The 16,524-nt window shown below is 40.1% G+C and overlaps 1 protein-coding gene across 3 annotated transcripts in view; it reads left to right on the plus strand.

The window, feature by feature from the left end:
• rpgra (retinitis pigmentosa GTPase regulator a) overlaps window positions 1–6,522 on the plus strand; it is a 71,041-nt gene extending 64,519 nt beyond the window's left edge. For all 3 annotated transcript variants that reach the window (XM_080203866.1, XM_080203865.1, XM_080203867.1), the window contains one exon: window positions 744–6,522. In XM_080203866.1, coding sequence (XP_080059992.1) covers window positions 744–3,914 — 3,171 coding nt within the window. In that variant the 3' untranslated portion in view covers window positions 3,915–6,522. The remainder of the gene's footprint in view (window positions 1–743) is intronic.
• Window positions 6,523–16,524: the final 10,002 nt, after the last annotated feature.

The following is a 16,524-nucleotide window of genomic DNA, read 5'->3' on the forward strand; positions in this document are numbered from 1 at the left end:
TTTGATGATATGCCTATTTTAAGTATTTTGTAAGAAAGCAATTATGGAATATAAAATTGAAAATCCATTTCTATAAGGTTGTAACTTGCATGTGGGGGGACTGGGTTTAGCCACCACATAGTGTAGAATGTAGCAATTAAGAATGCAGTTCTATTATGGAGATTTATCTCCATTGGTTCTAAATAATGTAACACTGGAAATATTTTCTCTAATCAATAAATGTTATGGGTATGGATTCAATTTTCAGCTGAGGTAAACACAGCATACTATTTTGTTATAGATGTATAGCTCTCTGGTTCATCTGAGGATTCATTTTTAAAATGGTCTTTTTTCTTTACCGACTTTTTTTCCACAAAATATTCTGGCATTGCCTCAAATTAGTGAAGAGTAGTATTTGTTTGGGCTGCGAAAGTAAGATTTGGATTTTTGATGCCTTAATGAAAGCCATTGAGTGGTGATATTGTTGATTATCATACTTTTAGCAACATTTTAAGATGATTAGCACAGTTAAATTGACAAATAGATTTTGAATCACAAGCTATCATCTTCCTGTTTTTAATTTACTCCATTATGAATGTAATTCTCTTTGTTTTGTCTGTTTTCTTGCTCATTCTTCTGTTTTATTATTTACTATTCCAATCACACAGTTGTGTGGGGATTATGTTTACCTTTCATTTATTTTATTTGTACTACCTATTAATTTTCTTTTCTCCTTTCTATTCATTGCTTTTCATCTGGAATAGAAGAGGGGTGAATGCTCTGGTAAGGATGGACAAAACCAGACTAATTACAATGTTGATCATCAGGCTAAAAAACAGAGAAAAGTTCCACTGCAAACTCAGTCACCAAGATTACATTTACACACAAGCATGCTTGGAACAGCAGGAGATGGGAAACATACCAGACATAGAAGTAGGAAAGCTATTAGCAAGGAGGAAAAAACAGCAGGCAAGGAGAATCTTGTAGCCAAACTGAACCAGTCAGCTACACCTACACACAACCATTTGTATGATAGTCGGACAGTTACCGAGGAACAAAATACTATGCCTATCAAAGTAGCACAAACACATGATACAGTTGTTAAACAGAAGACCACGAACTATTCTAGCAAGACTCAGATTGGTGAAACATTGAGTAAGCCTTTTGAAGAAATCTTTGACTTGTCTCACAATGATACAAGCACTGCAACTGAAATACCTTTTAAAGCAATTAATAGAAAAGACAAACCTACCTCAAGGTCGTCCACAAAGCAACAGAAGAGAAACATTCCAAAGCAAAGTGAGGGAACAGCAGCACAGGGAGATGGGAAAGTGTTTATGTTCAACAGGAAAACCAAAGAAGGAAATAATAATAATGTCAACAAACATAGAAATAGTAACTTAGACAATAGCATTGAAAAAGCAAATAGAAATAAGAGTCTAAAAGGCATTAAATCAATCAAAGATTTTCTGCAAAAAGAGCACATGGACAAAGAGGTAGGAAAGGAACAAATAGAATCAAAGCTCATGCTCCATGAAAAACAGGTAGAAGGTGATTTAGAGGGAAATTTAGATGCAAAAATGGAAAAAATTACATTACAAAGAAATATGCTGAAATTAGGCAGTAAAATAATTGAAAGAGCTATTGTAGATGATGAATTATTGGAGGAAAGCACAGGTATGGAAAAAAGAGGGAAAGAAATTGAGGAAGTTGAAGACGAAGAAGATGTAACTACTGATAAGGAAGAAGCTCAAGAATCAGGAGACGATAATGGAGAAGAAATTGATAGAGAAGGATGCGAACTTGACCAGAGTGAAGATAGACAGAGTGCAATGGAAACAAAGGAAGTAATTGAAATGTACCATGAAGATAGCAATAATGAGGAAGGTGAGAATAGTGAGGATGAAGACGAAAGCAACAAAACAGAAGCTAGAGGAAATGTGGAAGGTGAGACTAAAAGACACAGAATTAATGAAGATATTGAAAGTGGGACAGCTGGAAGTGATGAATTTGAAGCTGAAGGAAACTATGCAGAAAAAGATCAGACAGATGATGGCGAGGAAGGTAAGAGCAAAGATGATGATTCTGAGGATGAGAAATATGGAGATGATGTAAGTGAGAGGAGGGGTGAAGAAAATGAGAGCAATGAAGAGGAAGATGAGAGTGATGAAGAGGAAAACGGTGAGAGCAGGGAAGACGTAGGTGAGGAAGAGGAGGGTGATACAAATAAAGAGGAGGAAACTGAGGGCGATGAGGAAGAGGAAGGTGAAGGCAATGTGGACGAGGAAGGCGAGGGCGATGAGGAAGAGGAAGGCGAGGGCGATGAGGACGAGGAAGGCGAGGGCGATGAGGACGAGGAAGGCGAGGGCGATGAGGACGAGGAAGGCGAGGGCGATGAGGACGAGGAAGGCGAGGGCGATGAGGACGAGGAAGGCGAGGGCGATGAGGACGAGGAAGGCGAGGGCGATGAGGACGAGGAAGGCGAGGGCGATGAGGACGAGGAAGGCGAGGGCGATGAGGACGAGGAAGGCGAGGGCGATGAGGACGAGGAAGGCGAGGGCGATGAGGACGAGGAAGGCGAGGGCGATGAGGACGAGGAAGGCGAGGGCGACGAGGAAGGCGAGGGCGATGAGGACGAGGAAGGCGAGGGCGATGAGGACGAGGAAGGCGAGGGCGATGAGGACGAGGAAGGCGAGGGCGATGAGGACGAGGAAGGCGAGGGCGATGAGGACGAGGAAGGCGAGGGCGATGAGGACGAGGAAGGCGAGGGCGATGAGGACGAGGAAGGCAAAGAGGAACAAGAAGGAGGGGCCGATGAAGAAGAGGAAGGCGAGGGTGATGAGGACGAGGAAGGCAAAGAGGAACAAGGAGGAGGGGCCGATGAAGAAGAGGAAGGCGAGGGTGATGAGGACGAGGAAGGCAAAGAGGAACAAGGAGGAGGGGCCGATGAAGAAGAGGAAGGCGAGGGTGATGAGGACGAGGAAGGCAAAGAGGAACAAGGAGGAGGGGCCGATGAAGAAGAGGAAGGCGAGGGTGATGAGGACGAGGAAGGCAAAGAGGAACAAGAAGGAGGGGCCGATGAAGAAGAGGAAGGCGAGGGTGATGAAGCAGAGGAAGGTGAGGGTGCTGAAGATGGGGGTGAGGATGATGAGGAAGATGAGAATGATGAGGAAGAGGAAGGCAAGGGCAATGGACAAGAGGAAGATGAAGGTGATGAGGAAGAGGAAGTTAAAGGCACTGAAGAAGTTAAGAGCATTAAGGAAACTGAGGGCAATGAGGAAGCCGAAGACAAGGAAGCTGAGAGCAATGAGGAAGTTGATGAGGAAGAGGAAGCTGAGGGCGATGAAGGAAAGGAAGGTGAGGAAAAGGGAGGAGAGGGAGATGAGAGAGAAGCTGAGGGCGATGAAGAAAAGGAAGATGAGGGTGGTGATGAAGAGGAATTTGAAGATGATGAGGAAGAGGACGCCGAGGATGATGAAGAAAAGGAAGATGACAGTGGTGAGGAAGGGGAAGGTGATAAAAATGAGGAAGACAAAGATAAGGGCAATGAAGCTGAGGAGGAGGAGAAAGACAAGGACAGTGAGGATGAAGAGCAAGGCAAGAGCTATAACAATGGAACCAAGAGTGTAAAAGGCAGATATGGAGAGAGTTGGGGAGAAGATAGGGCCAATGAAGAGGAGGTGAGTAATGAGGAAGATGATGGTGTTGGGAATGCACAGGATGAACAGTGTGAAAGCAAAAAGGCAAAGGATGAAGGAAGAAATTTAAGTAAAACTGCAAATAAAATAAAAGGCAATGATGTGTTCAAAGATAAATGGAAAATGAAAGCTAAAACCAAACATAAAGTGAATAAAAAACATTACTCAAAGGTGGAAAGACTTAACACACAACAGTTTTGGGATAATGTACTACCTCATTATTTAACACTGAAATAATACTGGTCCCAATAGTCTGGAGGTCTTCTTGCACAGTGGATAGTCTCTGTACTGCTAAGCCAGAGCTCCAGGTTTGGGTCCCACTCCAGATTTGGGTCTCACCCCAGGACTCGATGTCCAGGGAGGGTGCATCTGCAACGTGGCCAAACAGGTTGAGTAACAACCTGTAAATCTTTCTCACATGTGCCAATGGCAGGCAGTAAAAGTGGGAGAGATTCCTGGTCAGTCATATAATGGAAAGAATGATAGCATCTCTACCGTCACTATCCATAATTTCAGACTATAACGTGCATATAAAAGTGCATTGTACTACAACTCTTTGATTCTCTCAGTGAACTGTAACACATCGTCACCACCACTAAAAATAATGGCAAGAAATAAAAGTGTGCCTAATTGTCTGTTCTCCATGAGATGGATCACAGGGAAAATTAAGGTAAAAGGCTTGTCTTCCTGGTTCTCTCCATTCCCAATTTACATTCTGTTCTCTATTTTTCTCTTAGCCTTTCTTCTGCAATGTGTATGTCCTTGTTTCTTTTTGCTAGTTTCTGTATATTTATCTTTTCTTTTAATTCCCATTGTATTTCTTTGCATTTCACACATGTTCCTTTACTAAGGGCATGTAGTAAAGTGACTGACATAAGGAATAATTTTAATCTAACTCGCCCAGATAAGTGAGGTAATCAGTTTGGCTGTCTGTAATTACCTTGTCTGATTTTATTTGAAAAGTAAAATTGAACCGGGTGTAAAACATGCCTTCTACATAATGTCAGTTTACTATGGGATTAAAATGATCCCTGCAGATCAGGTAATTTCCAGAGCAGTATGTCTATTAGTTTTAATTGTGAACATTAACTATTGGTTGGACCTGAGCATGAGTGAGACAATTCAGCTACTTAAAAATTTGGATTTGGTCTGTAGCATTGTCCTGATGTCAGGGAGTTGATGCAGCGTTAAAAGGAGGATGTATAGCTGGAGTGCTAAGAAGAAATCAACCCGCTCTGCCATTCATTCAAATCATGGTTGATTTGTACCTCAAATCCATTTACCTGATTTCTATATTCCTTGATACCATTGCCCACAAAAATATATTGATTTCGGTCTTGAATTTTTTTTATTAAAATTTGTTTGTGTGCTGTGAGCATTGCTCGAAAGGCCAGCATTTATTGTCCAACTTTAATTGTCCTTGCAAAGACGGTTGTGAGGTACTTTTTTGAACAATTGCAGTCCATTTGGTGAAGGAACACCCACAGTGCCATTAGGAAGGGAGTTGTAGGATTTTGATCCAGTGACAATGCAGGGACGGTCATATGGTTCCAAGTCAGGGTGTGTTGTGACTTAGAGAGGAACTTGCAGGTGGTGGTCTTCCCATGTGTTTGTTGTCCTCCTTATTCTAGGTGAAAATAGTATGACACAACCAATGTTTCATTTAAATTTAGTTTTCGTATATGACCAGTTTTTTCAGTGTGTGGTCCCTTTGAATTTGTTTACATACTTTACACACATGGTATTTTTTACGTGCAAGGCTTGCGCCATATCTTCTAGGTTGCTGTACAGCTGCATGTCTTAGTGGAGACAGCGAGTACCAGTGTGACTGTGATGCCTGTGATCTGTCTACCCAAGACATTAACACCCTTTGTCCTCACATTTCTCCATTCAGCGGGATGGATACAACCAAGATAACACACGGCAAGCCAAAGGGAGCAGAAAGAGTGTAGACCCTTGTTTATTTTGTAGTAGATAGCATAACTAAAAGTACCTCAAAAAAAAACCTAGATTCGAATGGATGGTTTGATGGAATTGACATCCTGAAATTAAGCCAGAGGTTAGAAAGATGTTTCTATTTTTCAATGAGAAGTGCATTGATGGATGACTCCTGGCAAAAGTAGATATTATTTTGGTCAACTCCTTTCAATAAATATCTTTTCACGAATACAAGTGAATGGAATAGGAGTAAGAGTTGAAAGCGATGACTGACCTAACAGCTCAGAGATTGCAAAATAGATTGTACTGCTAGGAGCATGGATTTGTCACTTTGAGAATGCAGCTGGTCAGAGTTAAATTTTATGATTTGATATATTTGAATTACAGGAATTTATTTAATTGCTTTAGGAGACTGAAAACATTTTCAGGTTTACCCTGTGGTTGGTTGTATTTCAGGAGAGCCTAAAATTAATAATGCATTGTCTCAAAGCAAGGAGTCTTCATAAGCACTGACTTAAGGAGAGTAGAGAAACAGCTGCAGCCATTGTATTGGTGCAGTGCACCCGCATCTGAGACATTAGTTTGCCTCTCTTGCAGCAGGTTGCAGGTTCACTAACGGTATTTGCTTGTACAGAGTTGCATTGTGTGCAAAATAGTATTTTTAAATATTACCATGTGTTAACAAGCTGCTGGCTAAAATTGTGTCTGATTACACTTGGAACAGTTGCCACAGTTATTAGTGGATGGACTAAATTGTACCATGTGATATTGGAGGGAGAAACTATGCAGGATTCATACAAAGTTTTATTTTTATATATTTTTATTGCATGTTTGTATACATTTATACACTTAAGTTATCTTTTTAAACCACTTTGATAATTGTACAATGTATGTTGTGTTTCAGTGAAAAGAGCAATTTCAAATTATTCATCTGTATGGTTTTTTAAACTGTATTTTATTAAAGCTGCTCTTGTTTAAGAAACTGTGTCCTTTAAGCTTAATCAACCCTGTTATTCTTTCATATAATGAGTATGCATCATTAGAGAAACTGACACCAGAGGCAATTACTTGGCACCTTTTGCCTGTGTTGACACTAGCTCCACAGAGGAGTGCCAAATGTGGCAGTACAAATCCATTGTTACTTGGCTGGGTGGGAGGGAAGCAACTTTGGGCTGGGCTAAATTAAAACAGGTCATCACCTCTTTTTTAACCTGTTTTACCAACATTGAGAGCAGGGGCTAACATGTCCACCCATCATGGATATTGCAGAATGAGGTAAGAAGGAATTCCCATCAGCTCTGCCTCCCTCACCTCAAAGCTTTATATGTAGAGGTATACTAGCATGTCAGGATTTGATCTTGGTAGAAGTGAGGACTGTTGTTCTTTGAGGCTAGATGGTCCATTGAGAAAAAAACAAATTTGAAATTAGACTCTTAAAAGAAGTGTTTAAAGTTCTTCAGCTGGCACAGTTGCTCAGGATGCCAAGATGCCACAGCAACATTAACACGATCAGCTGCCTGGAATATGCTAAGATTATGCTATGCCCTTATTTGCCTCCAGGAGTCTGTCCTCAAAATATCTGTGCTGTCTACTCTAATTCCATTTTCCTAGACTTATCGAGGCAGCTTCAATAGCCACTTTGTCCTTCACATGCTCCCTCACTGCATCTTTGAGAGACACAGTACCCCACTGAGAGGGGGGAATAATGCAGTGAATGTCCTGACTTGGGTAGGTGCCTTGTCAGTGCTATTTTCAAAGTGACCACTTGGGAATGCTTGAGGGTAGCATTAGGTTTTTTTTTCCCTTTTAATTTTTCTTTTTCCTCAAATCGAACACTATAAAAAAAACCTGTTGGGAGCTTGGTCGATCTGTTGATGATATGGTATGGCCAGGATTTTGAACCTGCAGCAGATGGTGAAATTGTGGGTACAAAACCACATTCTAATCATCTGTTGTACATTGCGCCAATACACCTGTGCTTTTGCAGTGATGGATTTTTGACTGCAGCTTGAATGAGGCATATATGTTTAAAATAATTGAGCTACCTAATTTTATCAAAAATTAAAATTAAAAAATGCTTCAAGTGTCCCAACTAAATTTTTTTTTATTGCTAGCTGTAATGAAGATTTAAGATGATATTTTCTCTTCTGTGCAAGATGAAAGATGCCCTACTTCAGCAAATCTCCATTTATGAACTGAAATCAGTTTATCACATTTAACACCAGCCCACTGCAGTTATAACCAGTCTTGTTGCATCTCGGTCCATCTTGTTAAAAGCTTTGTGGGGATTCCAAAGGTGGCGAGGGACAGAAAAATAACTGTGTATGGTATTTCCCTTTTCTGTATTTTTGCATTTCATCCAGACTGAAAACTATTTGAAAGAAGAAAAAATAGTATTATCCTGTTACGCGAGAACAGAGATTAATGTCAAGATACGAAAACAGTCAGAAGTCAGAATAACATTGTAGCCCTGGGTTTGCATATTTCCCTCAGTATGCAAGGCTCTGTTCAACAGTCCTGGCATGTTTGATGAGTCTCTACAAACCTCAAAATGTTTTTCATGCAAAATGTATGTTACAGTTGCAACAGATTGACGCAAACGCTTCATGGAACATCAGCAAAATTTGAATAAAAGAGGTAGGTGAGACTGACTGGTGATTTAAAAAGAAAAGTAATTGTTATCTGACAGAAAAGCAACTGAAATTACCCTTTTTGATTTAGGGTTTGCTTTGTTAAATTTATATTATCAGTTGTTGCATTTGTACAGAAAACATTGAATAAATACCCCAGTCTTCATGTGAAACTAACAGGATTGAGTCAGTTTTCCTTAGTGACCATGAAAGGGAAAAGATTGAGGTTGTGTTTGGTCTCAAATGTAAGTTCCAGGTAATTTAATACAATATTCTTGTGGTTGAAAATTGGCATGCAGGAAATTAACTGATACCGTAATATGTGTTGTATTTGTCGGTGCCTGAAGCAAATGGAGTTTCATTATCACAAATCACCTATAACATCAGTCTTGTCACACAAGAATAGTCTGCACCGCTGTGGGATTTCAGCAGATTTATTTAGAAGATCTAAATTAAATGCATCAATTTTTTTTTCAAAAGCCTGCTCTTGGGTCTTTCAAAATCTTGGTGTATGAAGTACATAAATTACTATTAGAAAAAAAACAAAATCCCAGAGAGAGAGAGAATGCTTTGCGGCAAGTTGTTTTAATATTAGCTGTAGATGATTCTGTGCAACTTCTGAAGCAGTTTGGAAATAAAATTCAACTTTGGCAGGGACCCAAAATGCAGCAGCTTGTGAATTGGTTGCACGTACAAACCCATCCGACTTTCTTTCATTTTGCTGATCGTGACCACAACAGGAGCAAAACACTAATCCGGTATAATCAAGTTTGATGGATAATCCATTTAGGCTGTTGCTTATTTAATCTGAAAATCTTCTAAAATTAACTTGATTATCTGCAGTTTCTCACCTTTCTTCCAAAGCTACCACACTCATATTTCCACCCTGCCTTTTCATATTTCACACAAACTTGATGCTTGCTGTCCACTTACAGACTCATCTGAAGTCATAAGAAGAAAAAATCATCAGTTCAAGACATTCTCAGCCATGGACAGAGTATTTTCTGAAGTGAATAAACATTGAGAGTGGATTCAATAGTACTGACTCCTTTTTGTTAACAAATGACAACTAAAATGTTGAAAACTCAATGACAAGGAAAGAATTGAAGCAGAAAATGACCAATTGTGGTAATTTGTTATTTTATGGTAACTAATTAGTTTACTAAAGATATTGGGAAGAAATTTCTTCAATCTGATTTATGTCAAACTTCCAGGAAATTTGCTTCCATTTTTACACTTGTCGATTTTGTATGAAGCCATCAGATTATCAATGATGCGCATTGAGCATGCGTTTAAGAAAAAAGCAATAATGGAAGCTCTTCTGATGTTATAAAAAATATTCAAATATGTGGAAAATATTGTGCAGGTCTCGCAATTTTTTAAATCTCTAGGAAGCATGTCTGGTAAGCAGGATAAACTTTGTGACTTTAGATTTTACTTTCCTTCAAATTCTGTAAATTTACACTTGTTAAAAACTGGCGTAAATTTCACCAGTTTGTATGGCGTGGAACTGTGTTAATGAGCCACGTCAGACTTCAGTGCAAATTATTGAAGAAATGTTTTGATGTAAATACAGCTTCAGTCATTACACTCAAATTTCACTGACAAGAAAAGCAGAGTAAATTCACTCTTGCACTGCACTGAAAATTTCCAGGAATTTATGGACCATGCATCATTTTCTAATGTAAGTTAGAATCTCCTGGAGGTTTTTAATAAGAGGTTGCCGCACATATAATCTAGTGGAATATTAGAGAACTAAACAAATAGAATCAAGCTTTTTTATTGGATTGACAATCAGTCTGGGTGAAATTCTCTGGTTTCTCCACAATGTTTTACTTGGCAGCAAAAGACAGTGCACTGTTCACCAGTGGCAGGATCCTTGGTCCTGCCGCTGTCCATGGGAATTCCCATTAAGCCACCCCATGCTGCCAGGAAACCCAGCGGGTGCTCCACCGACGGGATCAGAGAATCCTGCCAGATACGGATCTTCGCCACTATCCAGCAAACTCATATTTTGTTTTCCAAGAGAGACCAAGCAAAGCTTCAGAGTTTTAAATTAGTTCTTTATCCAGGCTATAGCAGGGAAGTCTGCTATCCATGAGGTAATGTACAGACTCCCTGAGTGACACGTGGCATGAGCAATTATACTTTGGTTAGCTTACAAATAATTTGCATATACTAATACAAGTATATATTTGTTCTGAAGTCATTGATATCCAATTACAACTAATAGTTCTGATTACTTCATTTATGTCAGGTGAATATAATTAACCAGTTACAGCCTCCATATGCTTGTCCAATTATAAAGATTAATTACTAATGAAGTACACCTACATTGCTACACCATCCAAACATCCATACCAGCAGTTATGGTTATTGCCTTGGTGTTCTCAGAGTTCCCATTCTCTTGTCCCTCGTCCAACTTGTTTGTGCTGCCCATCTGTAAGTGTGGGAACTGCACTGAAATGACTTCACAGCATCCCAGGGAACTGTGCTGTCCTCAACTCTGCTGCACTCAGTAATTTTAACCCCTGCACCACTGGCATGAATACCTGGCCATATGAATAAATGGGCACGAATTTCAGGAGCCTAGAACTTGATTCAGTACTAGGTCATGTTTATGATCAGAGTTCTATGATGCATTGTTTATATAGACAATAGGAGTGTAGATTCCTTAAACAGGACATTTTGGAAAATTGTTATAGAAACCATGATTTATACTGAAAATTACTTCATTTATTGAGTAGGTCGAAAGCACAGATATGTCTAAAAAGACTGACAGCAGCATTCTAAGTGAACTAAACAGTAGCTCTTAAGCTGGCCCAACATTCACATAACTTCGCCTTGCAAAATGCAAAGCCATGTAGATGGCCCATTCACTGAACCATTCACAGACATCGACACATAAATTGCTATTCAGGTAGGTGCAAATGTAACTCTGTTTCTTACTCCACAAATCTGCAGAATTTTTCCGGTTTTATTATTGCAGTCCTTTTCTCTCCCTTTGGCTGTTCTGCAAGTCCATGCCCTGCCTATATCTGACCATCCAAATATTCGTGCAGCATCTTCATTGCAATCTGCTCAGTTTTTCTAGCATTTTCTGTTTCTATCTTCATTGTAAGTCAAACAGCTGCTGACTCCAGAGGAAAAGGTAGATTGTCCATCAAGTCTTTAAATCATCTTGATACAGAATTCAGAAAAAAAAGCACCAAATGTGGCCTGAAACCATTCAACACATCAATATACTGGATTCATACATAATTGCCTTTCTTTTGATATTCTTAAACAATTTAACCTACCCTCCCTCCTTTGTAACTTCTGTGTGTGTGTGTGTGTGTGTGTGTGTGTGTGTGTGTGCGCGTGTGTGCGTCTGTCTGTCTGTTGTCTGACAGTCATGTATGATTGGGAGTGTTTATATGAACATGCGAAATAGGAGAAGAGGTAAGCTTTTTGGCCCCTCAAACCTGCTCTACCATTCAATAAAATCATGTTGACGTGTTTGAGTTTCAAGTTCTACATTCCCATCTACCCCCAATAACCTTTGCTTCCCTTGCTCAATGAGAATCTGTCCATTCAGTGGCCCGCTTTCATTCGCTTACTGAGACAGAGCATTCCAAAGTCGCACAACCTTGTAAGAGAAAACATTTCTCCTCATCTCTATCCTATAAGGACGACTCCTAATGTTAAAGTGAAGCTCTCCCTTGTTCTGTACTTGTTGACGAGGAAATATCCTTTCCATGTCCACCATGTCAAGACCATTCAGGGTCTTATATACTCCAATCTGGTCACCCCTTATTCTTCTAAATCCCAATGGAAACAAGCCTGGTCTGTCCAATCTATCTTCATAAGACAACCCCTGACAAAAGGTCATCTAAACTCAAAATGTTGGTTCTATTCTCTTCCGACAGATGCTGCAGACATGCTGAGATTTTCCAGCATTTTCTGTTTATGTTTGAGATTCCAGCATCTGCAGTATTTTGTTTTTAATTCATAAGACAACCTGTTCATTCCAGGGATCAATCTAGTAAACTTCTACTGAATCACCTCCAAAGTTTTTATAATGTTTAGGTGTAAAGTACATTAAATACTATTTCCTTTTCTTTTAAAGCGTACAAGAAAACCTGTCTGTGTGCATCTTTTACAGTCACACAAACAGTTAAACACTCACTGAATTGGAAAGCAAATTCTTCTAAAAACACTAGTGTCAGTCAACTGAGAGATGGCAGGAGAGGGGAGCCATTCTGCCACTCTTCACCTGACTGCAACAATATTTTAAATTTGTATTAATCTGTTTCTCTCTTTAATGTCCACCACCCTCCAAAGTTCCTTGCAACTTCATCAATGTCCCTTGTCTCATCTCACTACTTACTCTTTGTAACAAACTTCTCCTTTCTGTTGCGATTTGAGACTTCACCTAAGTTTTCTTTGCTCCCTCTATTCCAATTTCTGTGCTCCTGGCCTCATGCACAGTTAAGCTGTTGACTTAATTACTGCACAAGCCCTTATACCCCTGTTTTGAATGCTGAAAAGGCCAGCTATGATCACTTGTTGATCATCTGTATCTTCACGCCACATTTACATGCAAGATCACCTTTCTCCCCTCCAACGTTACCTTTTGCCCATTGGAAAAAGCTGATCTCATGCTAGGCAGGGACAACATTTTCCATTAACTGAGAGTCGAAGGACTAGAGATCACAGTTTTAGGATTCTGGGCAAGAGGTGCTGGGGGAATGCAAGGAAGAACTTTTTTATGCAGCAAGTGGTAATCACCTGGAACTTGTTGCCTACAAAGGTGGAAGAAGTGGAAACAATCAGTCACTTTAAAAAAAATCAGATGGGCACTTGAAGGAAATAAACTTGCAAACCATGGGGTTAGAGCACAGGACTGGATTGCTGTGCAGGAAACTGGCTCTGTCCAGCTGTACCAGAACTCCATTGCTGTCACCTTTGACTATTCCCATACAATCTTTCATATCCCACCCTGTAGCTTTATAAGCTTGAGCTTTATCAGCTTGCGTGCCCTGCGGCTCTTCAACTGGCTGAGGCAGTTTCTTCACCAGCTCTGTAGGAACCTGTCAAGACTGCTTTCAAATTTGGAAAGGTGGGCTTGGAAAACCAGACTTACTGCCCACACATCAGGGGTGCAAGCTTCATTTGCTTTACATTTCGACACGGTAGTTTTCTTACCAATTACCAAGTATCTGTTTGGGTACTTTCCTGGCATCCCTGTCCTAAAATCGAAAAGAATGTTTCGGACAGCCAGACCCCTTGCTTGCTTTGTTTTTATGGTGCACGCCAACCATTATCATTGTTGTTGAACTAACTTTATTGATAGCATATTTTCCTAACATGAAGATACATGATGTTTTTCTGGGCTGCAGTATGCTTCAAATTTTTCCATTATTTCTTTCAACATCCCTTCCAAACAAGAATGTGTTATATATTTATGGGGCTTCTTCCCCTGCTACATGAAAGACGGAAGACTTACCTGTGTGTCTTTCTTATCACTACTCATTGCTGAGAGGTACAGTTCAAATCGCTGCTGGAATCTTCTCCAGTTTTCAGCAAGGTTGCCCTCCAGGCTGAGCTCTGTCAGTGGTTTCAGAACCTCTATTGTTGTGTTTGGTTTATTTCTGACACCACATCTTGTTTTTATGATGCTCGCCAACTGACATTATTGCTGTTGAACTAATGTTATTGATAACACATTTTCCTAATGCGAACACACATCTGCAATGCTTCTGAAGCCTTATCTCGACCATCTCTAACATGTGCTATTTGACTTTCAACCAGTCAGGTGACTCCGTATATAGTATTGAGTGTCTCGTATGACATCTAATGTTGGAGTCCACAAGTACGATCAGCTGTTATCATGATACCGCTCATCATTTTCTTTTTTATAAATTTATTGGCTGGATCCGAGGACTTTCAGTGTCCCTGCTTATCCCTAAGAGGAAGGATTGTGATAGCCCCTCAGTTGTTGCATCTCCTCTAGCATTTGCCAACCCAGCCTTTTTACTTCCCCCGGCTTCTTAACTTGGTATGATCCACTTGTTTTGGATACCTCAGAGTTAACTGCAACACTTGCTCACTCCTTTGGGTGGAAACAAGTGTAAACTTGTTCACAGTGTAATAGCTTTTTCAATATAGTTACAGTAGGGGTGGGTCAGCCCCCTCTTTGGTCCCATGTCCTGTAGGACATCCTGGCTCATATGGATCTGACTGGCTTCTACTGCTGCACATGTGGCTCTTTGACAATGTGAAGCAGGTCCCTCTATTTTGGTTTTGTTGCCTGGAAATGGCACAGTTCCCTGTCTAATTTAGCAAAGATGATTGCCAGTTTGATCTCCAGCTCATTCCCTTCATCTCTTCGGAAACCCACTTTCCCCACCCCTTAGAATTTAATTGGCCTAATCTAATAAAGTCTTTTTAAATTTAGGTAGCTTTCCCTGAGCCACCCTTTCCCTGATGGGGTCTTTTACCTCCTGCATGGCCTCTGAACTTTTTCCAGCCGTTTGCCGTACTTCAGAGCTTTGCTGATCTCGTTTGGGTTGCTCAGCCTCTCAGGAGTGCTCTGGCTTTTCACGGCCCGGTGCTTCGGACCTCACTAAGTCATTTCCCCTTGATGTAGCTAATTCTCTCTGTTTCATTTCCATTTCCTTTTGGAACTCCCTCGCTGCTTCTTGAGCTTTTAATTCCACCCCTACCATTTTTTGCTGGTGAGTTCATTCTCTCTCTCATTCTCTCTTTCTCTAGTTTCTTCCTGTCCAGCTTTAATAGCAGTTTAACTAATAGCTAGGTAATCATCTTGAATGCAATCAGTTTTTGTTTCTGATACTTCTAACTCTGTTCCATATAGGGACTAAGGTCTTAATTCTCCAGAAGTACCTGGAGTACCTCAGTCTTTTTGGCTTCAAGAGAAAACTTTACCCTGTCTTTTCCAGGCTACAAATTTCAATTGTTGCTGACTTAGGGAGGCTAAGGTTTGTGCTTTCTTTTCCATACCCATTTTCATAGTATGATTTACCATGTTGTTCCAATGTAAGATTAAAAGAATTTGCTGCAGTACGTGTATTTGCCATGTAGATAATTTCAGCCATTGATTGGTTTCCTTTGGCATCTGATTCAGGCCTGTTTTGGAATTTGGGCTCTGGTCAGCTTTTTGTACACTTTGGTCAAATTCTGGCTCATGCAAATGGATGAATTCCACGCAAAACCTGCCAATTCTGTTACAGACACAAGAGCAAAGTGAATTGAATTATTATTACTATTCCCCTGTGCTACTCATGGCAGCAATAGTTTTAATTTCTAATTGAATTTGTTTTCCTAAGTATCCTTTCTCTTGTTGAAATGAACAATCAAGACAGTGCCGCTCTGATGAAGTGTCATCTAGACATGAAACGTTGGATCTATCCTCTCCCCACAGATGCTATGAGATCTGCTGAGATTTTTCAACATTTTCTGATTTTGTTGCATGAAATAAGTGTGCAGGGTCATAGGGAAAAGGCAGGGGAATGGCACTAAGTCATAATGTTCATTTACAGAGTTGGTGCAGACACAATTGGCCACATGACCTCCCTCTGTCCCGTAATAGTTGTGTGATTCTGGGCCATGATGTGTTTCCAAACCCCAGTTTAGAAGGTTCAATGTTAATTCTTTAAGGTAAAACAAAACCAGGATTTACTAACACACTCATAACCCAAGGAATGCATCATGACACGCATTCACACTCACGAGCATCCATGACAGAAAAATAAAGGGAGAGCAGTTACAAATTGCAAGTTACTTAAAGAAATCACAAAGTATTGGCATTATTTCATGTGGGTAGAATCCATTGAGATGTCCAATGTCTTTTAGGTGACTTTGTGGTCTTTGTCCTAGGAAGTCATTTGAGGAGATTGAAGATGCAGCAGACTATTCTTGTATTCTGGGAATTGATTCACTCTGGGTGATACTGTCTGGAGATTTGAATTTAAAAGAAATGAAGTTCAGAGGCAGGCTGCTAGCCTGGAATCCAGTTTTCACTTCTGAGGTTAAATTGCAGCTGAAGACAGAATTCAAAGGCTATGTAATTAAAGCAATTCAAATAGCTCAACGCTTATTCTTGCGACAGGGTGGTTTCGGGTCAAACCGTTCAACTAACGATGAACTTTAAGGACCCTCATTAAAAACAAACTTCTTTTAGTTTTTTTTCTTTGTGCCTTCTCAGCATGACACATGGATGTGTTTAAATAAAGGCAGGGTAGTTCTCGGTGTCCTGGCCAATAGTATCCTTCAGT

The sequence above is a fragment of the Carcharhinus amblyrhynchos genome, chromosome 15 (genome assembly GCF_965287045.1).
Source record: "Carcharhinus amblyrhynchos chromosome 15, sCarAmb.v2.hapA, whole genome shotgun sequence".
NCBI classification, from domain to species: domain Eukaryota; kingdom Metazoa; phylum Chordata; class Chondrichthyes; order Carcharhiniformes; family Carcharhinidae; genus Carcharhinus; species Carcharhinus amblyrhynchos.